The sequence below is a fragment of the Nansenia antarctica genome (assembly GCF_963989245.1).
Source record: "Nansenia antarctica genome assembly, chromosome: 3".
Lineage (NCBI taxonomy): Eukaryota > Metazoa > Chordata > Actinopteri > Argentiniformes > Microstomatidae > Nansenia > Nansenia antarctica.
Window position 1 is genome coordinate 27,143,616 of NC_137688.1, and position 24,830 is coordinate 27,168,445.

Here is a 24,830-nt window from a genome sequence, read left to right on the forward strand (position 1 = left end):
ATGACTATAGTCTTCTGGGAAAGTACACACACACACCATTCCAATGCCCCCAGCTTGCCTAGGACGTGTAACCCAGCAACAAAAAACACGGGGCTTGTTCTCTGAACTACAGGGTATTAAGGGGGTTGTCATGGAAATCTCGGTGGCCACACGGGAAAGGGAGGGTTACCTTTTTGCTGACAATGAATTTCCCCTGCGTGGTGCTTACCCTATGGTAGTGTGGTTGGCCTCTACGGTGAGAAGATGTGTCTCACTCAGGACCCCACCACTCAACCAGGACTACACATGTGTTGTGTGTTGTATCTTCAATTATGTCATAGGTCATCTGACTAACTGTATAATGGTCTGCTCTCCCCCCCTCTCCATTATATGTGTGCGTGTGTGTGTGTGCGTGAGTGGGCGGCAATCTGTGTGTGTGTGTGTGTGTGTGTGTGTGTGTGTGTGTGTGTGTGTGTGTGTGTGTGTGTGTGTGTGTGTGTGTGTGTGTGTGTAGATGTGGGAGTGGGGCCTGGAGTGGGGGCTCTGTACGAGAGGCTGCTGGTGGCGGAGGCGCGGGGGGAGCGCGTGTCCCGGGAGCTGAGCAGCCTGGTTCTGGTCCTGGAGCAGATGAGCAACCTGACCAGCAGGAGCCACAGCAACACCTCCTCCTCCACCAACTCTACAGGTGGGACTGTCCCTTTATCTACTCCCCCCCCCCAACCCTAACTCTACAGGTTGGACTGTCACTTTACAGGGGTGCAAACTTGTCACCTTTCTGCTAAATTAGCTGTTTTTAATCTCAAAATATGTCATCCATGTGAATTGTGTAGATCTGCAAAAAGAATATTTTGAGTGAGGGGGGGTCTCATCCAAGTCACATAATGCGCGAGCTAACTAATCTCCCTGTCTGGTGTACAATACTTGCACACCATGCCTTTCTGATTCGGAGCTACATGTGGTTTGATGAAATAATAACAAATGCTTTACTCAGTAAATAGTAATTGCAATCACTCCAAATATTGCAACACTCTTCAATAAGTAGAGATAGATCAGATCAGCTACTTAAAATGCCATATCTATAATACACATACACACACAGTGTGGGAAATAAGTAGGCTATTCAACACATCAACAATTTTCTGCTGCTGTTGAAATAACTTTTAGCTTCAGGCAGCTAGGTACAGTTCCAGACAGCGTGGAGAACACAGTCACAGTAAACTGTTTTCGAAGTAATTCTGCAGGTGTTAAGGTCAGGGCTGCCCCTACTTACACATGCATAATTGTTAGACCACCGTTAGTGCTAGCGGTATCTATATAACACCATTAGTGCTAGCGCTATCCCCCCTCCAAGGTTAGCCGCAAACAAAAAAAATGTGTCACTTTTTTGGACCATCACCAGTTTGCACCCCTGCTTTATCTACTCCCTCCCCCCTAACCCTAACTCTACAGGTTGGACTGTCACTTTATGTACTCCCTCCCCCCCAACCCCCCCCCCCCCCCCCTTAACCCCCCCTAACCCTCCTCCACCACAAACTCTACAGGTTAGACTGTTATCTACTCCCCCCCCCCCCCCCCCCCCCTAACCCTAACTCTTAACAATTCAGCATGGTTATAGCTGTTTCTTTTTCTATTCTACTTCTGCGTCTCCCTGAGCATTCCCTTACGCGTGATGAAAACATGTTTGCTAACATCTTAGATGGCAAACAGTAAAGAAATGCCACAATATACCAGGAGTTAAGAAACGAGATGTCCAACAAAGGATGTGACAAACCCTGGCCCATTTTGCGCAACAAGTGGAAGACTCTGAAGCAGCGGAGACAGGGTTGCCAGATGGGCTGGTTTTTAGTGGATTTAGCGTTTTTTTAGACTGGTTAGGCTGGAAATTGTCAATCCCATCTGGCAACCCTGAGCGGAGAGTCTACAGATTGTATGTTTACAGATATCGCACTGCTGGAGATTCACAGCACACTTTGTTAAAAGAAATAAAGCTTTATTGTACTTTTCTACTTATAATACATTCTACTGATGTGGTCTACCATTTGGTTTTAGTTATATTGCCCTCACTTGTTTGTACCTTTTGCTAAATCAAGCATTGAGAATGTAGAGTGCATATTGCAAAATTTTGCAACGTCAATATAACAAATAAACTCATCGGACTCTAACAAATAAACGCGTCAGAGGTCAGTGTGCAAAGGTCTCTGTGCGTAAAGTTTTTTTTCGGATGACGGATTTAAAAATACGCATGCAAAAAAGTGTGGCCTTAAACCTTAAAGACCTTAAACCAAGACCTTAAACCTGAGCAACCCGACCAGCAGGAGCCACAGCAACAGAGTTCCACCACATACTCTACAGGTTGGACTGCATTATGACTGTCCCTTTATCTACCCCCCCCCCCCCCCCAACCCTAACCCTGACTAACCCGCCCAGCAGGAGCCACAACAACAGAGTCTAGGTGGATTAGATTAGAATGTATGGGGAATGTACTCACTGGGTGGGGCTGTGTGGATGGCAGAGGCTGCACCACTTCTCCCAGAACGATTACAAATGCTTTGGTATTCACAGGAAAAAAACACAAAAAAATGGACTGGACAAAATAAATATTTGAATTATTGTAAGAAATAATTGGAATTCAAGCATGTAATGCTCCTTTAATTTGTATTTAAACTCACCTGTAGTGAGTTAGAGGTGCTGGCAATATACTTACACGCACTTACAACCATTTAAAATTGAGAAAGGTCGACTCGACTTTGTGTGTGTTGTGTGTCTGTGTACCACACTGAGCATGGAGGAAAGAAAGAAGAGCAAAGAATTGTCTAAGAATGAATTATTGTGGAAACAATCTCAAGGCTACAAGAAATGTTAATGTTCCTGTCTCCATTGTGAGCAATGTCATCTAGAGGTTTTACAGGCCATGGCGCTGTAGCTAACCACCACTGTAGCTAACCTGTGGCTAACCTGTAGCTAACCTCCCTGGATGTGGATGGAAGAGAAAAACAAGATTGTAACAAAGGATTGTTGGAATGCTGGATAAAAAACTCAATGAACTTCCAAACAACTTCAAGCTGACCTGCAGACACAGGATACAACAGTGTCAGCTCGCACAATCCGTCACAATCTGAATGAAATGGGACGCTATGGTAGGAGAGGAGACCCAGGAGGACCCCACTGCTGACACACAGACATAAAAAAGCCAGACTGGAGTTACCTGGGGAAGCCAAAACCATTCTGGGAGACCAGAATAGAGCTTTTTGGTAAAGCACATCATTGTAGTGTTTACAGAAAATGAAATGAGGCCTTCAAAGAAAGGTACACGGCCCCTACAGTCAAACATGGTGGAGGTTCACAGATGTTTTGGGGTTGCTTTGCTGCTTCTGGCACCGGATACCTTGACTGTGTGCATGGTATCATGAAATCTGAAGACTACCAAAGAATTTGGGGAGCAATGTAGGGCCCACTGTCAGAAAGCTGGGTCTCCGTCAGTGGTCATGGGTCATACAGCAGGACAATGACCCAAAGCACACTTCAAAAAGCACAGAGAAATGGTTTAAGACAAAGCGTTGGAGACTTCTGAAGTGGCCAGCAATAAGTCTAGATCTAAATCCCACAGAACACCTGTGGAGCGATCTCAAAACAGCAGCTGAGAGAAGGCACCCTTCAAATGTGAGCGACTTGGAGCAATTGGCAAAAGAAGAATGGTCCAAAACTCCAGTAGAGATGTGTAAGTCATAGTAACAGGAAGCGATTGATTTCAGTTATTTTTTTCCAAAGGGTGTGCGAACAAAAATGTAGTTACTTACAATCATTTTGTCCAGTCCATTTTTTGGCAATTCCTGTGTGGAATGATATCCGATTTGGCTTTTTTTTTTTTTCGTTCCAATGCAAACAAAAGAAATAAACAGGTGAATACCAAAGCATTATGTAATTGCAACAATTTTCGGGGAGAAGTGGCACATTGTCTGACACTTATATTATCTAAACTGATTGAAGACAGCCACAAACAACTACAGTATAAAACATGGCAATAATTTTCAGACGGCAATAATTCTCAGACAACACAGACAACTGTCTGTGTTGTCTGAGAATTATTGCTTCCATAAAAAAAATACATGGGTTATATAACTGACTGTTGTTTTGTCTGGTGTTTTATGGTTCATGGTGACTAGATGCAGCGGGCCTTAGGCAGAGGCGTCCCAGCACAGGCCTGCTCTCCTTGCAGCCCAACGCCTACCTCTACCTGCCCCACCTGAGGCAGCACCCCGACAGCCTGAACCCCAATGTGGTGCTGGGTCAAGGACGCACCGGAGGTGGGGAGCAAACCAGTTTCTCTGGGTGTGAATCAGGTGTATCTTGGCGTGTATCTTGGCATGTACGTATCTTGGCATACCAGCAGTGACGGTGCATATTTGAGTCTTTTGTGAGAGCGTGACAAGGGCGTGGAAATATCTTTAAGCAATCTCGTCCTCCCACTGGAAATATTACTCATGACGACGATGACGATGGTAACCGGGCAACCATTAGCTATTGTTGTAAAAAAGATACGATGGAAATGTGTTATCTGAAGCAGATAAGACTGTATTGATCGTGTGTGTGTGTGTGTGTGTGTGTGTGTGTGTGTGTGTTGCCCTGTGGTTCCTCTGCTAGTGTCTCTTGTCCTGGGCATCCCCACGGTGAAGAGACCGAAGGAGAGCTACCTGGTGAACACCCTCAGCTCACTCCTCGTCAACCTTACACCCTCCGAAAAGAACGACACCGTCATCGTCGTCTTCGTCGCCGAGGTAACCAGCTCCGAAACCCCTCCCTCCGCCTATAAGGTGCACAAAGGCTTGACGCTGTTGAGTTGATGAAACGCTAAGCTATTGTTATTGCAGGACCTTAGATGAGGATGATTTCCATGAAAGCAACCTGTTTGACCTGTTGCAAGAACAGGAACTATCTGTTAGATGTCCGCTTCACACCTCCAGCACATGGTGTGAAAACATCCCTCCAAATCAAACATATCTGTTTTAGTTTCGCTGCATTGTTTCTCCTGGGATTTCCCCTTCTTTCATTCCCTCTTCTCTTTTCACTTTTTCTTTCCTTTCTTTTTCTTTTCTTTTTTTTAGACGGATGTTGAATACATAAACAGTGTAGCAGAAATCATACAGAAGAAGTGAGTACTCCTTTTAATGTTTACACCCCAGCTAGTTTCAATATCTTCAAGGGGATTTTGTCTTGCCCCAAGCTGTGTTTTATACTGTAGTTGTGTGTGGCTGTCTTTTGACTGTATTGGCTGTGTTTTATAGTTGTTGCTGTTGTTGTGTGCGGTAGTTTCCCCAAGGATGTGTCGTCAGGCCTGTTGGAGGTGATGTCCTGCTCTCAGTACTTCTACCCCAACTTCAGCCGCCTCAGAGAGACCTTTGGCGACTCCAAGGAAAGAGTCAAGTGAGACACACACACACACACACACACACACACACACACACACACACACACACACCTGAACCTGAACCTGAACCTGAACCTGCAGTCTGATTTATGTTGTGGTTGTCCTTAGGTGGCGAACAAAGCAGAACTTGGACTACAGCTTCCTGATGCTCTACGCTCAGGGCAAGGGCGACTACTACGTACAGGTAGCTAGGGTCAGAGGTCAGAGGTCACGCTCTGGATTGGTCTGTTTGTCTGTCTGTCTGTCTGCAGGACTGTTTGCCTGTCTGAATGTCTCTGTCTGGGCCAGTCAGCATCCTGAGCAATTCCTTTTGATATTGTATTTATTTTAATCTATATCTTTTTTCTTTTTTTTTACAATTGTTTCTATTGTAAAGTGCTTTGAGTTGCATTCATGTACGAAAGGCGCTATATAAATAAAGTTTCACTTCACTTCACTTCACTATTTAACCAGGCCAATTAGGGAGACATTGTGCATTTATCTCGTCCCCTCCTCTGTGTTTTGTTAGTTAGAGGATGACATCGTGGCGAAGCCGGGCTACTCGAAGACCATGAAAGCGTATGTCACACAACTGACCTCAACCGATTGGTTGTTCCTGGAGTTCTCTCAGCTAGGATTCATCGGTGAGTCTATATGCTCTCCTATGTGGGTGGGGTACAGTACATATCCGTCAACGCCGTAATGGTGACGGGTACTGTGGAAGTACTGACCCTTGTTTGCAGCCTACCACTTAATCCTACGTTTCAAAGCAGTTTTGTCTCCGTTGAGGAGACATTTGTGAGGAGCCTGTCCGTTTTTTTTTCTCGCCTGCGTGTAATGTGTGTGTCGGTCTGTGTGTAAACATGTTTGCGTTTGTGTGGCTTTTTTACCAGGCAAGATGTTCCGCACCCAGGACCTACCAATGATAGCAGAGTTCTTCCTGATGTTCCACAAAGACAAGCCTGTTGATTGGCTCTTAGACCACATCCTTTGGGTAAAGGCGTGTAACCCGGAGAAGGACGCGGTGAGACTGTGTTTAATAAGACTAGAACACCTGTCATTGTTGAAAGACAAACACACAAACACAAAAGGCACGGCTGTTCTAGTGTTAAACATAAATACTGTGCACGTGTCTCCCATGTTCTTATGTGACATAACACAATGGGAGACACGTGCACAGTATTTATGTTTAACACTAGAACAGCCGTGCCTTTTTACCTACTAAAAGAGCCGCCTCTTTACAATGCTCAAGCTGCTACTTACACACAACGACCACTAGTTGGCCGCTTGTTAATTAGCCTGCTTCCTACACAGAAAAAAGGCAAAATAGCTTTATATTAGCTTATCCTGATGTGATGAAAATGTAAGGATACTGGGTGGTAGAACGCACATTATTTGCAAAGACATTTTCCTTTACTCACAGGTTAATTACATACTGTATATGAATGAAATTGAAGACGTATTTATGCTTCTTTGTGTGACATCTCTGGTGGTATGTCCCATACAGACACACTGCAGTCAGCAGAAAGCCCTTCTCAAACGGAGGTACCAGCCCTCCCTGTTTCAACACGTGGGCCTACACTCCTCTCTCTCTGGGAAAGTACAGCATCTGAAAGTGAGACTCTCTCTCCCTCTTCCTCTCCCCCCCTCTGTCCTCCACTATCTATCTGTCTCTTTGTCTTGACCCCTCTCTATCTATTGCCTTTGCTTTAATGGCAGTTTTAGTCAGATGTGTATGTTTTAGGACTGCCTGTCTGCCTGTTTGTCTGCCTGTTTGTCTGCCTGCCTGTCTGTTTGTCTGTCTGCCTGTCTGCCTGCCTGCCTGCCTGTCTGTCTGTCTGCCTGCCTGTCTGCTTGTCTGCCTGTCTGTCTGCCTGCCTGTCTGCTTGTCTGTCTGCTTGTCTGCCTGTCTGCCTGCCTGCCTGCCTGCCTGCCTGCCTGCCTGCCTGCTTGTCTGTCTGCCTGCCTGTCTGTCTGCCTGTCTGCTTGTCTGTCTGTCTGTCTGCTTGTCTGTCTGTCTGCTTGTCTGTCTGCTTGCTGTCTGTCTGACTGTCTGCTTGTCTGCTTGTCTGTCTGTCTGCTTGTCTGTCTGTCTGCTTGTCTGTCTGACTGTCTGTCTGTCTAGTTGTCTGTCTGTCTGCTTGTCTGTCTGTCTGACTGTCTGGTTTCTCCAGGATAAGGACTTTGGGACTGTCTGTCTGTCTGTCTGTCTGTGTGTGTCTGTCTGTCTGTCTGTCTGTGTCTGACTGTCTGTCTGTCTGTGTCTGACTGTCTGCTTGTCTGTCTGTCTGTCTGTCTGTCTGACTGTCTGTCTGTCTGTGTCTGTCTGTCTGTCTGCCTGTCTGTCTGTCTGTCTGCTTGTCTGTCTGCTTGTCTGTCTGTCTGCCTGTCTGACTGTCTTTCTGTCTGTCTGACTGTCTGCCTGTCTGTCTGTCTGTCTGTCTGTCTGCTTGTCTGCCTGTCTGCCTGTCTGTCTGTCTGTCTGCCTGTCTGCCTGTCTGCCTGTCTGTCTGCTTGTCTGTCTGTCTGCCTGTCTGTCTGCCTGTCTGTCTGTCTGTCTGTCTGACTGTCTGTCTGTCTGTCTGGTTTCTCCAGGACAAGGACTTTGGGAAGCAGCCTCTGTTCTCGGGCCACACTAACCCTCCAGCAGAGCTGAGCAGCAGCATGAAGCACTACCAGGGGCACAGCCTGGAGAGGGCCTACAAGAGCCTGGACTTCTTCTGGGGTCTCACCCCCACCGCAGGGGACTACATCCTCATCCACTTCCCTAATCCAGTCACAGTCGCCGGGTCAGTGAACAGGGCACGCACACACACACACACACACACACACACACACACACACACACACACACACACACACACACACTATATATATAGACATAAACAAACACATAAACCCACTCACACTCAGAAATGGTCTCTCATCAGGCGTTGTCACACAGCTAGATACAGATTTGAAAGTGAGAGTTTTTGTTGAGAGAGGGTTTGTTCTTCTTTTGTCTCTACACTCCAAAAGTTTGGATATTATATCAAACAAAAAATACTATTAGGTTACAGCCGACATTCTCAGCTTTTATTTGATTATATTTGTGTACATCAGAAATGACTGGTGTCTGTCAACATGAGGACCGAAGAGGCGTCAAATGAAGCCATTCTTAGGCAGAACAAGCAAACATCAGCAAACATGCTTTTATCAGAAAGCAGGCTTGCCAAAATCAAGAGTTTTGAACATCGTTAAATAGAAGAAAAGCACTGGTGAGCTCAACAATTCCAAACGGGCTGGTAGGCTTGGGAAGACTTGCAGTGGATGACCGAAAAATGCTCACTATGATTCAGAGAAAACCCCCAAAACAACTGTCCCACAGATCGGGGACAGTGTCCAGGATGTAGGCGTGAATGTGTCAGACAATACCATCCGCAAAATACGTCACCAGCCAAACTACTGACGCTGCACGTCAAAACCACCATGGTTACAGTTTTTTTTTTTTTTTTAAGTACCTAAAAAGCGTGCAGAGGTCTGGAAAAAGGTCTTGTGGACAGATAAGATGAATCTCATGTACCAGAGTGATCACAAAAGGAAAGTTTGGAGAAAGAATCTGCCAAACAACCTATACAGCATACCACCTCATCTGTGTAACATGGTGCCGGGTGTGTTAGGTTTGGGCATGTATAACTGGCAAAATAACCTGCTAACTTGATGATTTTAACTGCTTATGGCAGCAGGAAGAATGTATTCTGCTCGAGTGCCAGAAAATAGTTTGCATAGTTATTGGATTGACGACCAAAATGCTAAAAAAACGAGTGCTTAACTTGGACATTTTGATCAAACTGTCCCATTACTTTTGGGTACCCTGAAACAGGGTGGACTATGCATAAAAAAACTGTTGTCATTTCTGAATGGTAAAACCAATATGTACACGAGTGAACGCCTCAGTTAACCTCAGTTAAATTTTTAACCTTCAGAGCTCTGAGAGCCCCCTGGACAGGGCTGGGGAACAGGATGTGGTTTGGTGTCTGTGTGCTCGTCTCGCTCACTTGTCACACTTGTTCACACAATGGGAGTCTTGAGCACTTGTTCACACAATGGGAGTCTTGAGCATGTTTGCCATACTTCAACTCTAATCCTATGCTACCGTTCAACACAGCGACACCTCACAATAGGCAGTTTGCCTGGGCACTGCCCTTGGACCAAGTCCTTAGTCATGTGATCCGTACCCAGAGATTAAGCACAATGGAAAGTCCTTCAGTTTCAAAGGGGTTAAAAAAAAAGTGGTCTTATCTCTAACTCCTCCTGAGCCACTACCATGACTGTGAGTTTATGGTATTATTTTAGTTGACTCATTTCTTACTTGTATTATGAACTGGTATTGTTGTGTTAAAGGATGTATGACTTGTATGTATCACAGACCAGTGCTGCACACACTCTCACACACTCTCACACACACACACACACACACACGTAGTAGCCCAGCCGTTGAGATGACAGTTGCTGACACTAGCTGCTCTGTTCCTCTCTCTGCAGGTACCTGTTTCGTAGTGGGAACATGGAGACCCATGGGGACAAGTTTTACAACACCACCGTCGAGGTGCTCCCTAGTAACGTGAGTGCCAAGGAGGTCACCCTTACCTGCCAACCGTGTGTGTGTCTATGTCTGTGTCTGTGTCTTTGTGTCTGTCTGCATGCGTGCACTCCTGGAACCCCCCGTTTCCACCTACAGTATGTGTGTGTGTGTGTGTGTGTGTGTGTGTGTGTGTGTGTGTGTGTGTGTGTGGTCTCTGGTTACGGGAGTATCATTGAGCTTGTCTTGGCGGCTGATTTCCTTCTCAAGTGTCTGGGCCATGGGCCTGAGTAACAGGGTGACAGGAAACTCCCACCACGACATGTTATCCTGCTAGGTGTGTGTGTGTGTGTGTGTGTGTGTGTGTGTGTGTGTGTGTGTGTGTGTGTGTGTGTGTGTGTGTGTGTGTGCCGACACCATCACACTCAAGGGGAGAAGAGGCCATGTGGCTGTGTGCTACGCTACTGTAGCAGCTGTTTTTCATAAAACTATAATATGCCAATATCTTCTGACATGTATAGAATTATGTTGTATGAACAAAAACGATCCACAATAGGGTGGTTGTGTGGAGACAAAAAAACTCTAATCATTGCATTACTTTGATCTTTGAGATCATTTGATAGTGGTTCCATGATTCAATGGATTTCACAGTAAGAGAGCTATGGTCATGGTTAATATTTGTCTTTTACACAAGACTAGTAGATAGTAGTTAAACGTTATAGGGATCGAAATTAAGGGGATAAACTTACATTGTAACTATGTTAAAAATTGTGTCTCTCTTGAATTAACTTTAATGTTTAATTTATTTGTATACACCGTACTATAGATACCTTAACTGTACATAGCTTACTGCTATCCATCTCTTGTATATACCTCTATCTACTGTACTTGCTATAATGTACCCATCACTATCATGTTTTATATCACTATTTGCACTTCTGGTTAGGTGCTAAACTGCATTTCGTTGTCTGCTACTTGTACTCTGCAATGACAACAAAATCTAATCTAATCTAATCTATTGTAATCTCTCTCACAGGGTGCTGTGAGAGACGGCCTAGTCGGTGGCCAATCACCACGTTATGAAGCTTCCGAGGGAGGATTCATTGTAATCGGTACATTCATTCAGATGTTTACTACCCTTGTTTGCCTCTCGCCTCTGGTAAATATATGTCCTAAGACCCTGTTTGGGTACTTTGAACATGCGTCCTCCTCTCCGTCCACCCGATTGTAACGTGACTTGGATCAGTGAGAGAAATGCCGCAGGCATTGTTCAGGATGTTGTTGTTGCACCCTCCTAAACACAACTCAGGACTGCTATTGGACTCTCGGTCCTGGGAGGAGGGAGGGAGAAACGGGTTGAGTTGGTGTGTATAACTCTACCTTTGCCTCCGCCTCCCGTGTTTCCTTGGTAGTCATAGGCAGATAATAAGACAGAGTGACCGATAAGATAGCAGCACTTTCTGATAACCTCAATAAAAGAGAGAGAGAGAGAGAGAGAGAGAGAGAGAGAGAGAGAGAGAGAGAGAGAGAGAGAGAGAGAGAGAGAGAGAGAGAGAGAGAGAGAGAGAGAGAGAGAGAGAGAGAGAGAGAGAGAGAGAGAGAGAGAGAGAGAGAGAGAGAGAGAGAGAGAGAGAGAGAGAGAGAGAGAGAGGAGGCCGAGGCCTACCAAGGTAGCATCAGGATTAGTTTATCTAATCTGGTTTAACATCATTACCAGGGCTGCCAAGTTTCACCAAAAGTTTGGATCGAGATTTTTTGGCGGTGGAGCGACCCAAAACTGTGCACGTTTTGGCAGCGTCTCCCATCCAATTATTTGTGCTAGTTTCCTGCAATTTTACATGTTGTTCATAATAAACCAGCACAAAAAATGAAAATAATTAACATTTTATAAAACAAGAAAAAAAATCAGACAATATATCATATTTATGAAATCTTAATAAACAAATACAGTAGCCTACAGACCAGGGTTTCCGTTAACCGGTAATTCCCGGTCTTTGTCCGGTAAAATTAGTGGAAGTCCGACAAGTTGAAAACTCGTCGGACATAAATGTCCGGTGAAAATAATTCCCTCTAACCATTTTCAGCTGAGCACCAAACACACACACAGAACACTGCCCGAGAGAGAAGGACCCGCCCCCTTTAGTTAGCCTATAGGCTATAGGCTAACTAAAGGGGGCGGGTCCTTCTCTCTCGGGCAGTGTTACACGAGTGTGTGTGTGTTTGGTGCTCAGCTGAAAATGGTGTCCCGAAGCGGAGCGCTTTAACTTTATCGCACAATAACAAGGATAACAAACAAAACGGACAACATTTACACTAAGATGGAGACAAACTTCAGCGATATGATCTAACAGCCGGTCTTCAGGACGACATACAGACCCGTATGAGCTTACAGGGCTATCCCCTATCTATCTGAGAAAAGGCATAGCCTAGCCCTAGGCTGTAACATCGAACGGAAATTAGCCTATACGCATTGCAAGTTAATTTAAAGCCTATTTATTTTCAAAGAGTTTTATTCTATTTTATTTTATCTGATAAAAGGCATATGAACGGAAATTAGGCTAGCCGTGTCACGCCAGAAGCCTACATGCTTGCACTGTTACTGTTCAATAAAATGTTATACATCTAGACATTGTGGTATTTCTTTATATACGTATCCCAGACTGCCTATCAATTGTTTCTCAATAAACAGTTATGTTCTCCCCATTGTCATACTCCCGAGCTAAACGAAATGCCTTCCCAACCAGCGAGACCTGGTTATAGAAATGACGTTGTTTTATTGATTTAAAAAAAAGGGTAAAACTGGAAAGAGAAAATAGAAAACTCACATTAATCCCAAACAATTTAACAAACTTCAGTTAACGTAATGTGGAGTCCGTTCATTGATCGATGCTGTCTGTTCAGTTCCCAGTGAGGCGCCCGTTCAGCGCTGGATTTGACGCATGGCATAGCGCGCATGCGTCAAATCATGTTATATTATTATATATTATATAGCTCGCATCTAATCGTATCGGATGAGAAATAGACATTAAATGGCATATATAGGCCGCTACACAACAGTAATCACCGCGACAAACAGCTATATTAGATTTGAAAAAAAGAAATATGATTTTGAAAAAAAATTTTTTTATTATATTTTAATATGATGACCGGAATATATCACGTTTGTCCGGTAAATCGAATTCGTCCCGGACACGATGTCCGACGGCAAATTTTTCTAACGGAAACCCTGCTACAGACTCTAAAAGAAAAATTGGCCCCATCAACAGGACTCAGCCCCTTGGTCAGCAGCAGAAAGACCCGTGGTCATCGTCTTATATACAGTGCATTGCTCATAGATGGCTATCATGTTATACAGTACATACCAGGGGTTTTCCTGGGTCAGAATGAGGGCTTGGTGGGTGATTTTGTGAAATTTTTTTGAGGGACCCCCAATTGTTGTATTTGTATTGTAAATTGTAATTATTAATAATTATTATTATTATTAATGTACCTGGTTATGTTACAGTAGAGAAACAAAAAACAGTTACCAAAACTGAGTATTTACTAGCTAAGATTGGCAAAAGATTGGCGTGGTGCAACCGAAATTAGTAAACAACTAGTTTGAAACTAGCTAGTAACAACTAGGGGTTTAGTAACTACTAAATGCCTGCATTTAGTAATGACTTACGCAGTGGCGTACCGCAAAATCCCGAGGCCCCCCCGCAAGGTGGCGGCGGGGGCCCTTTCGCAACGGAGGTTAAAAATGTTTTGCGTTTTTTTAGAGTCCGATGCGTTATTGACGTTGCGAAATTTCGCAATATGCACTCTACATTCTAAATGCTTGACTTAGCAAAAGGTACAAACAAGTGAGAGCAATAGCCTATAACTAAAACCAAATGGTAGACTACATCAGTAGAATGTATTATAAGTAGAAAAGTACAAGCTTTATTTCTTTTAACAAAGTGTGGTGTGCACAGCAGCGCGATATCTGTAAACATACAATCTGTAGACTCTCCGCTAAGGTTTGCCAGATGGGATTGAGAATTTCCAACCTAACCAATCTAAAAACGTCTAAATCCACCAAAAACCAGCCCATCTGGCAACCCTGTCGCCGCTGCATCAGAGTCTACTTGTTGCGCAAAATTGGCCAGGGTTAGTCAAATCCTTTGTTGGACATCTCGTTTCTTACGTCCTGGTATATTGTGGCATTTCTTTAATGTTTGCCATCTGGTCTAGGAATACCCAGGGAGACGCAGACAGCAGAAGTAGAATAGAATAGTAGAATAGAAAAAGAAACAGCTATATACTGTATAGCCTAACCATGCTGAATTATGTACCTGTATGATGCACTGACAGCCTGTGACTGTGAACCTGGCCGGACCCTGCCCTTCTGCCTGAGTTTGAGTATGATGCTGCCCTGCCCATATTATTGTTTAGTGCTGTACGCTTTCGTGGTATTATATTGTGTGAATTATCATCTGTATGTTGTTTTTCTTTCACTCAACTAACCGCCGAGATAATACTTGAGACATGTACTTCCGTAAACATTATTTTTTTATTTGATTTTTTTACAATATCGGACCGACAGTCCCACTTATAGCGGCTATAATGTCCGAATAGAGAATCTACCACCACCTAAAGAATGCTTATTGTACTTGTATCCATGTTGAGAGTGAATGACACAGGGACAGACAATCAGGCAGCAAGGTGCACCGAAGCCGGGTCAGCCTGCGCCATGCCAGCTGCAGTAACACTGGCCTCCACAGTGGTGCTGCTAGCAACAGGTGCATCAACGACGTTTGTCCCCGACCCAGTGCTAATCGCATCCCTACCCGCGTCTCAGAAGCTGCATTGGGTAAAAGAAAATGACATTTTTCGAAGTTTCGCTGAATTTTGTTCCTTTTTATAGGAAAGTTCCAGTTTTTGCGCACCGCTGAGGTATTTTCGCTTGCTCATTTTCCTTGTGTCTCGCTGCCTACGTGTGACGTCAAAGTCATGTTGCTATTGGATACGGCTAACTATGTATATATTTTTAAATATAGGCCTATATATTAAAATTAAGGTTGACACAATGACGGGCCACTTATTTTCTTTGTTTTATATTTTTTTTAATACATTTTTTTTTAAAGTTTGTATCCAATGTTAGGGGGCCCCCTAGTGGCTGGGGCCCCCCCGCGGTGCGTCGCTTGCGGGCCCGTCCGCTACGCCACTGGACTTACGCCATATTGGTGCAACCCAGTCCAGTAGGCTACCAGATACGATGTTGTAATGTATGCACATATTTTGCTACCACGGTTGCCAGACGGAATTGACAATGTCCAGCCCAACCGGTCTAAAAGCTGCCGAATCCACCCGTCCAGTGTGACCAAAAGTAGCCCAATCTGGCAACACTGCTTGCTACGTTCTTGCAGCTCGCGTGAACACAGGTTCTTCCATCAGCGCTCGCCTGCCGCTTCGATATGGAGTTAATTATGTGCCAAAATTATTTCTAGCAAAAAATATTTTGCGCAAAAGAAAATACATTTTGCGCAAAGGAAAATCGATTTTGAACAAAGGAAAATACATTTTGTACTCAATAAAAGTTGTTTATTTGCATGTCTGCTAAAGTTGATAATGCACGCAGCACAGCTGATCGTCAACATTTGCTTGACTGGCAACATTTGATTCTTCTCTCTCTCCAAACACCTGCTAGAAATGTGCCAGAATTCTGATTGGCTGGCTGGCTGGCCAGTTCTTAAATGTGTTAAAATGTCTGATTGGCTGGCCTGGTTGTCAATCACAACATTTACGGACCAAAGGCGATTGGAGGAGATGAGAAAATTGATGGTTGAAGAGTGAAGATATAAGATTTAGAGTGAAGAGATATTGAATATTGAACATCCGAAAGATGGCTCATACAACGCCTAGTAAGTTTTGTAATGTATATCTTCACTCTTCACACAATTTTCTCATCTCCTCCAATCGCCTTTGGTCTGTAAATGTTGTGAAAAACGATTGAACTGTCATTCTACCGCTTTAGTACACTGGTACTCTGGTGCGGGGAAGTTTTGATTTGGACCCGGAAATTGCTAAACGTCACTAAACGTCAGACTTAAGGCCCTTGCACACCAATGCGTTTTTTACGTCCGTTAAAAAAATAAATTAGAACTCATGTTGTGTCAACCACGCTTGCACACCAATCCGTAATATTCGCCCGTCAAAAAAAAAACGCAACAGGTTCGATTTTCTGCGTTTTTCGCGTCCGTCAAAAGCCTTTTGAGAGTTGTTATTATAAATTATTATATATATTCTATTATAAATATATATATATATATATATATATATATATATCTATTATAAATCAGAATGATTTCTATGATATTCTTGAGGGGTGCTTGGATGACGTTGACTGTGTGGAAAAGATTCTTATTGGAGATTTGAACACGGACATGCTCAGAAATGAAGCATCCGTTTTCAAATCCTTCACTAGGTTTTCTGAATTACACGGTCTCCGGCAACAAATTACCAAACCCACTAGGGTGTGTATTTCTACTCAAACCACCATAGATCTCATTCTAACATCGGATGAGTCCAAAATCTCCAAGAGTGGGGTTATTGTATGTGGGCTAAGTGATCATTACATGATCTTTTGCACTCGTAAAAAACATAAACCCAAGGCTGGCGGTCATAAAACTGTAACCACTAGATCCCTTAAATCCTATTCTAGTGAGGCCTTAAACCATAAACTGGAGAATCAAGACTGGTTAGATGAACTAAAATGCACACAGGTTGAAGAGGCATGGCTAGGTTTCAAAACCAAATTCCTAAATATTATTGACAGTATAGCCCCCATGAGAACCACCAGGGTTAAAGCCCGATCGGAACCATGGATGAATTCGGACATTCTAAATGCTATGAAAGTCAGAGACCTAAAATGCTCTGAAGTTCAAAAATGCAAATCAAAATTAGTGAAACACTTAAACGAAGATCACAAAACCCACTTTGAGAAAATTTAAAAACAATGCAACAAACTATGCAATCAGGTAATTACCATGACCAAATCTGCTAAGAAAGAATACCTCGATAACAAAATTGAAGAAAACTTAAACAAACCACGTGACCTTTGGAAGCTACTTAATAGCCAACTAGGTTGCAGTCAAAAACTCAAAACCAGGTCTACAAACATCAGCATAAAATCTGGTGATTCTCTCCTTACAGACAAGCTGGATGTGGCTAAGTGCTTAAACACTTTCTTTACAACCATAGCCACTAAATTAGTTAACAATCTACCACCCCACTCAGGGCGTTATGGTGTAGAGCACATCCGTGCGTTCTACAATAAACTGGGTGTACGCAATGATGATTTTAAACTCTCCATGGTGTCAAACGATGAGGTGTTTAAAAAGCTAGGCACTCTACACTCAGAAAAGGCCACGGGCCATGACAATATTCCAGCCAGATTTCTAAAAGACTCAGCTGCCTCCATTACCCCAATCATCACCCACATAATAAACCTCTCCATCAAACAGGGACACGTCCCCCTTGACTTTAAAATAGCAAGGGTAACCCCACTGTATAAAAAAGGAAGCAAATTAGACCCAGGCAACTACCGACCTGTTTCTATTCTCAATTCCATCTCGAAACTTATGGAAAAAATAGTTTATGAACAGGTCGATAGGTACCTTACCGAAAAAAATCTGATGTATGAATTTCAATCAGGATTCAGAACATCCCATTCCACTGACACATGCCTTCTCTATTTGAACGACCACATCAACCATGAGGTGGACTCGGGCAAGTACTGCGGCATGGTCATGCTGGACCTCCAGAAGGCCTTCGACACAGTAGATCACCACATATTGTTAGATAAACTGAAAGCAATTGGGTTCGATAGAACATCGGTGAGCTGGATGCAATCCTACTTAGAGGGGAGGGAACAGGTGGTTAGTGTGAACGGAACACTGTCCCCCCCCCTCCCAGTGACCTGCGGCGTTCCACAAGGAAGCATATTGGGACCTTTACTGTTCCTAATATATGTGAATGACATGTCATCAGCATGTAATTGCAATTTGTTCCTGTTCGCGGATGACTCGGCTCTGCTGGTCTCTGACAGGGACATATTGCAGGTGGAAAAAGCGCTAAGCACTGAACTGAGTAGAATCTGCATCTGGCTAGCTGACAATAAACTATCAATACACCTAGGTAAAACTGAAACCATCCTATACGGATCCCCATCTAAACTCAGAAAGGCTGAAAATTTTAAAATAAAAGTGGGTAACATTAATATCACAAGAAAAGAGGATATTACATACCTGGGCTCCATCTTAGAGGCAAATCTTTCCGGAGATAAAATGGCAGCAAAAGTAATCAAAAAAGTGAACCATAAAACTAGATTCTTGTACAGGATATCCTCACTTGTCAGTAAAAACACACTGAGGACCCTATCAGGAGCTCTCATTCAATGTCACTTCGACTATGCCGTAACATCATGGTACTATAGAACCACAAAGGCCCATAAAACAAGACTCCAGACAGCCCAAAATAAACTGGTTAGGCTTCTGCTAGGCCTCAACCCTAGGACACATCTAACCGCTGCTCATTTTTTGAGCCTTGATTGGCTACGAGTAGTTGACAGAGTGCAGCAGCTTGCACTGGGCCTGGTCTTCAAGATACGCTACACCACAAAGACACCCAAGTACCTGTCAACATACTTCCAAAAAGTGAACAACGTCCACACATACAACACCAGAGGAAGCTCCACGAACCACGTTCAACCGCGTTGCACCACAAACAAGGGTTTAAACTCGTTTGCAAACTATGCAGTAAAGATGTGGAACGCCCTTCCTATAATCTTAAAGGAGTGCAAAACACTGCCCACCTTCAAAACCACTCTCAAAAAACATTTACAGGAGGCTGCAATCCGTAACTGGACCCTCTAAAACAAAAATCAGATTAAAAGACCCGAACTACCCACTGTACATACTTTGTGTTTTGTCCCCCGCCCCCACCTGTGGTGTATGTCCCCACCTGTCCTACCCGCTGTACATACTTTATGTTTTGTTGTATTGTTCTTCCCATGATGGATGTACGTTTATCTTGTAGATAGTAATAGTTATTTGTCTGTATTATCATGTAGATAGTACTAGTTATTTTCTTATGTCTGTCTTACATGTAACGATGAATTGAAAATCAAGGACCCCAATTGAAATAAGCCAGTGGCTTTCTTGGGTTTTTATCCTTTTAGATTGACCTTGTATGTAATATGTACTTTCATGTACCTACTTCTGCAAACCTTCTAATAAAGTTTTCAATCAATCAATCAATTGACCACTCCGCCATGGTATAGACTGGGACACATCGTCAAATTAGAACTGCAGGACAGTTGGATTAAAGTTTCCAGAAGTACATGTCTCAAGTATTATCTCGGCGGTTAGTCGAGTGAAAGAAAACAACATACAGATGATAATTCACACAATATAATACCACGAAAGCGTACGGCACTAAACAATAACATTCATTTGGGCAGCATCACTAAACAATAACATTCATTTGGGCAGCATCACTAAACAATAACATTCATTTGGGCAGCATCACTAAACAATAACCTTCATTTGGGCAGCATCACTAAACAATAACATTCATTTGGGCAGCATCACTAAACAATAACATTCATTTGGGCATTTATTAGCAGGTGAAACTCCCCTTGCTGCCGACGAGTTCTGAGGATGGGGTGGATCCAATATTTCCTTTTCCTTTTCCTATTTTCAAGAAGTGAGGAGCACAAAATCATCCTCACTGCTTGAAGACTCCATGTTGCGTATTGCGAAAGGGTTAGGAGAGGAGAGGAGAGTAACGCAACGTAAAAAACGCAACGGACTCCGGTAACGTTTTTTTCGGATGACGGATTTAAAAATATGCATGCGTAAACGCACGCATTGGTGTGCAAAGACCTTTAACAACCGAATGGAGTAGGGTAGATCACCGTTCCGATGCTCGCAGGCCCAGACTGATTGAATGTGTCTTGTGACTGCCGAGGTAGGCTCCTTTCAGAACGGTGTGGCCGAGGGACAGATCGATGCAGCGATGCAGCCGCTTTCCTCTATACGTCTGACAGTGCACGCAAACTCTGATGTGTGGGTCCTCCTGAACGAGGTGAGCTGTGTGTGTGTGTGTGTGTGTGTGTGTGTGTGTGTGTGTGTGTGTGTGTGTGTGTGTGTGTGTGTGTGTGTGTGTGTGTGTGTGTGTGTCTGTGTGTCTGTGTGTCTGTCTGTCTGTCTGTCTGTCTGTCTGTCTGTCTGTCTGTCTGTCTGTCTGTCTGTCTGTCTGTGCATGTGATGTGATGTGTTTTTGCCTATGATTCCATCATTGTTAGGGTTTAAAGTGAGAGCCCGCCCGCCCAACTAACTAACTGTGGTTTAAATGGCACGCACACACACACACTTTTACAGCTGCTAATGTTTGGTTAACGCTCACGCTTGTCCCTGTCTGTCAGATATTTATTAAACTTTGATGACGGGAGGAGAGAGGAGAAACCGGAGAGAGTCCCTCGCCTGTGACGCTCTACACTTGGACAGGCAGCGCCCTCTAGTGGACAATGAGAGTTATTCGTTTTCTCCATGTGCCTCATCACCGGCTGCTGGGAACACAGACACAGACGATGTTATTTACAAGCAAGAGGAACATTGGATCAGCCTCCTTTGGGATTGCATACTGTGATTAATAATGTGTATTTGGAGGAGAGTGGGTCTTTGAAAATGTTGATTGTCGGTCAATGTTAAACCTGGGACTTAGTCAATGGGCGGACCTGTACAGGCCGACACAATGGCAGACTGAACTATACAGAGCCGACAACATTACTCTTGACGGAGAAGCACGTCGGTTCTACCCTATGTATTTAAAGAGTTGTAATATATTATATGCCACTGTTGGTGCTTCTGGTCTCTATAGGAACTATGGGGAGTGAGGAATACTGCACTTAGGAGAGAGCAATCACTCCATAAAAGAATGTATTGTTCTACAACGGGCTGTAAATAAAGTGACTATTCCTTGATTGTGGATAACAGACCAACTGAGCAACAGGTCAACTGCTATACATTTAAACAGTATTATTTTACTTTGAAAAACAGTACCGCTTGCTCACTTATATTTCAATGAAATAGGCAGGCTTGCTTTGATTTGATGCACTGTTAGCACTGTTAGCAGCATATTTACACTGTTAGCAGCATATTGAATGAATGAATGAATGAATGGTCTTTATTTGGGAGGGAGATATTAGACACACACATACATATATGGCCACATACACATCGACACAGTTTGTCACAGCACCTTTATTGAACTAGACATCACAGATGACGGTGGGCTTATTGTATTTTGACTTGTGAATCAGTCGATACAGCCGCCATACCATGACCTGACCACCAGATGGCATTATGGAGCTGCTGTATCGACTGCATCGATAGATCGACACTTTTTCCAACACAATTGTGTTCGTTTCCCCCATCACTAGTTGTAATGGGCTGAAGCGCTAACAAGCTGCTAGATGTTAATTAGGACTTGATAGTCTTCAGGTGTGGGAGCCAGGCTGCATGTAGCCTTTATAAACCTCACAGACTCAGGGAAGGGATTCACTCTTGAGGAGCAGAAGTCGGATCATGTATGCTGTGACGGTATTGCTGAGCTTTGCGCTCAATTTCTGGATCCTCACAGGTTTGTGTGTAATAATTAAACTTGATGGTTTTCCATGCTACATTTGGGTGAAATGGCACTTCTGTCTTGTTACTTAATCATTGACACATTTCCATTTTTATGTGAAGGCTATTATTTGATGAGATTGGTCAGGTGTGTGACATCAACTTCTGCTTACGCTATTTCCCCATAGTGTCTTGTTCTCCTGTCGGAAACTCTTTTTTTCCAAATGAAATCCCTCGGGAGGGATCATTCAGAGGTAAGGAACGTATTTGTTATCCTCTGATGCTTTAGTTACATTTTGAGTTCTTAAAGCCACAATTCCTGAAGCTGTTTTTGGATACAATATGTACATAGATTCTGAAGCAATATGCGTCATGAGCGGTTTTACCCCGGCATAACCCATAATGTGTAGAACTTCTACTGGCATTGTTTAAACAATCGGAATGTAGGCTAACCAAACGCAGTACAATATTGACTCATGTTCAACATTCTGTCCAGGCATGACTTAGATTGACTGTGGAGTGTGGATTTAATTTACTTTTCCTAATTAGTAAAACACTTGTTACAAACTGTGTTGCTTTTCAGGACTGCAGGATTTGATTGGTTTCAATGGTATTCAGTAAAGTGAATTAACTTGTGACATGGCTGTTAGATTCTAGAAGTCTTGTTGGATGACACTGAGCGCTGTGTTCCCCATATGTTCTAGCACTACTCTCTTACGATGACTCTGGAGAGCTGCTTCAGCCTGTGGACGGGCCCAACGTGACTTTGGACGGGCCCAACGTGACTTTGGACGGGCCCAACGTGACTTTGGACGGTCCCAACGTGACTTTGGACGGGCCCAACGTGACTTTGGACGGTCCCAACGTGACTTTGGACGGTCCCAACGTGACTTTGGACGGTCCCAAGACTCCCAACGTGACTTTGGACGGTCCCAAGACTCCCAACGTGACTTTGGACGGTCCCAAGACTCCCAACGTGACTTTGGACGGTCCCAACGTGACTTTGGACGGTCCCAAGACTCCCAACGTGACTTTGGACGGTCCCAAGACTCCCAACGTGACTTTGGACGGTCCCAACGTGACTTTGGACGGTCCCAAGACTCCCAACGTGACTTTGGACGGTCCCAAGACTCCCAACGTGACTTTGGACGGTCCCAACGTGACTTTGGACGGTCCCAACGTGACTTTGGACGGTCCCAACGTGACTTTGGACGGTCCCAACGTGACTTTGGACGGTCCCAACGTGACTTTGGACGGTCCCAACGTGACTTTGGACGGTCCCAACGTGACTTTGGACGGTCCCAACGTGACTTTGGACGGTCCCAAGACTCCCAACGTGACTTTGGACGGTCCCAAGACTCCCAACGTGACTTTGGACGGTCCCAACGTGACTTTGGACGGTCCCAAGACTCCCAACGTGACTTTGGACGGTCCCAACGTGACTTTGGACGGTCCCAACGTGACTTTGGACGGTCCCAACGTGACTTTGGACGGTCCCAACGTGACTTTGGACGGTCCCAACGTGACTTTGGACGGTCCCAACGTGACTTTGGACGGTCCCAACGTGACTTTGGACGGTCCCAAGACTCCCAACGTGACTTTGGACGGTCCCAAGACTCCCAACGTGACTTTGGACGGTCCCAAGACTCCCAACGTGACTTTGGACGGTCCCAAGACTCCCAACGTGACTTTGGACGGTCCCAACGTGACTTTGGACGGTCCCAAGACTCCCAACGTGACTTTGGACGGTCCCAACGTGACTTTGGACGGGCCCAACGTGACTTTGGACGGTCCCAACGTGACTTTGGACGGTCCCAACGTGACTTTGGACGGTCCCAACGTGACTTTGGACGGTCCCAAGACTCCCAACGTGACTTTGGACGGTCCCAAGACTCCCAACGTGACTTTGGACGGTCCCAAGACTCCCAACGTGACTTTGGACGGTCCCAAGACTCCCAACGTGACTTTGGACGGTCCCAACGTGACTTTGGACGGTCCCAAGACTCCCAACGTGACTTTGGACGGTCCCAAGACTCCCAACGTGACTTTGGACGGTCCCAAGACTCCCAACGTGACTTTGGACGGTCCCAACGTGACTTTGGACGGTCCCAAGACTCCCAACGTGACTTTGGACGGTCCCAAGACTCCCAACGTGACTTTGGACGGTCCCAACGTGACTTTGGACGGTCCCAACGTGACTTTGGACGGTCCCAACGTGACTTTGGACGGGCCCAACGTGACTTTGGACGGTCCCAACGTGACTTTGGACGGTCCCAACGTGACTTTGGACGGTCCCAACGTGACTTTGGACGGTCCCAAGACTCCCAACGTGACTTTGGACGGTCCCAAGACTCCCAACGTGACTTTGGACGGTCCCAAGACTCCCAACGTGACTTTGGACGGTCCCAAGACTCCCAACGTGACTTTGGACGGTCCCAACGTGACTTTGGACGGTCCCAACGTGACTTTGGACGGTCCCAACGTGACTTTGGACGGTCCCAACGTGACTTTGGACGGTCCCAAGACTCCCAACGTGACTTTGGACGGTCCCAAGACTCCCAACGTGACTTTGGACGGTCCCAAGACTCCCAACGTGACTTTGGACGGTCCCAACGTGACTTTGGACGGTCCCAAGACTCCCAACGTGACTTTGGACGGTCCCAACGTGACTTTGGACGGGCCCAACGTGACTTACGACTGGCCCAACGTGACTTACGACGGGCCCAACGTGACTTACGACGGGCCCAACGTGACTTATGACGGGCCCAACGTGACTTTGGAAGAGGCCAACGTGACTGCTGAAGTTGAGGCCCCCTCTACTGCAACGACCAATAGCAACCTGTCGGTGGACAACCTCACAGTGTTGGTGACCGGGGGCAACCTGACAGTGGGCGTCCGACGAGGGTAAGGCCTGTTTTTATCTACTTTTAAGTCAATTTGTAATCTTATTCCTGAGTTCTCAAATTAACTTTACGTTTGTCTTGATTACTGTCGTCATTCTCTTTTTAGATGAACGGAACTGAGATCTCAGAAGTGTATCTGGTGTTTTATTTATTGTGAATAAAATATTTTACTGAACACATTGAGCCTTTGGATGGTTCCTTACCTTCAATGTCTATGGGCCAGGAGAAAATGTAATTCATGGTTGAGTTGTTTAAATATTGGCTAACATTTGCCAAACAATGGGAGGTTTGGGTCTAACCCCCTTATGATATCCACCTGGTTTCATCAGTCT

General features: G+C 44.7%; 1 protein-coding gene across 1 annotated transcript; it reads left to right on the forward strand.

Annotated features, from left to right (window-relative positions):
• LOC308153949 (alpha-1,3-mannosyl-glycoprotein 4-beta-N-acetylglucosaminyltransferase A-like) lies at positions 1 to 24,503 on the forward strand (the record flags this gene model as incomplete). Its single annotated transcript, XM_080527131.1, has 19 exons — positions 1 to 22; positions 494 to 664; positions 4,143 to 4,283; positions 4,621 to 4,754; positions 5,082 to 5,128; positions 5,287 to 5,400; positions 5,513 to 5,588; positions 5,913 to 6,027; positions 6,277 to 6,407; positions 6,891 to 6,998; positions 7,979 to 8,172; positions 9,908 to 9,986; positions 10,981 to 11,056; positions 19,942 to 20,054; positions 22,503 to 22,733; positions 23,181 to 23,330; positions 23,457 to 23,747; positions 23,916 to 24,014; positions 24,120 to 24,503. 19 exons carry the CDS (start codon positions 1 to 3, stop codon positions 24,501 to 24,503), a joined length of 2,676 nt encoding a protein of 891 aa, XP_080383257.1.
• Between the last annotated feature and the right edge of the window lie 327 nt (positions 24,504 to 24,830).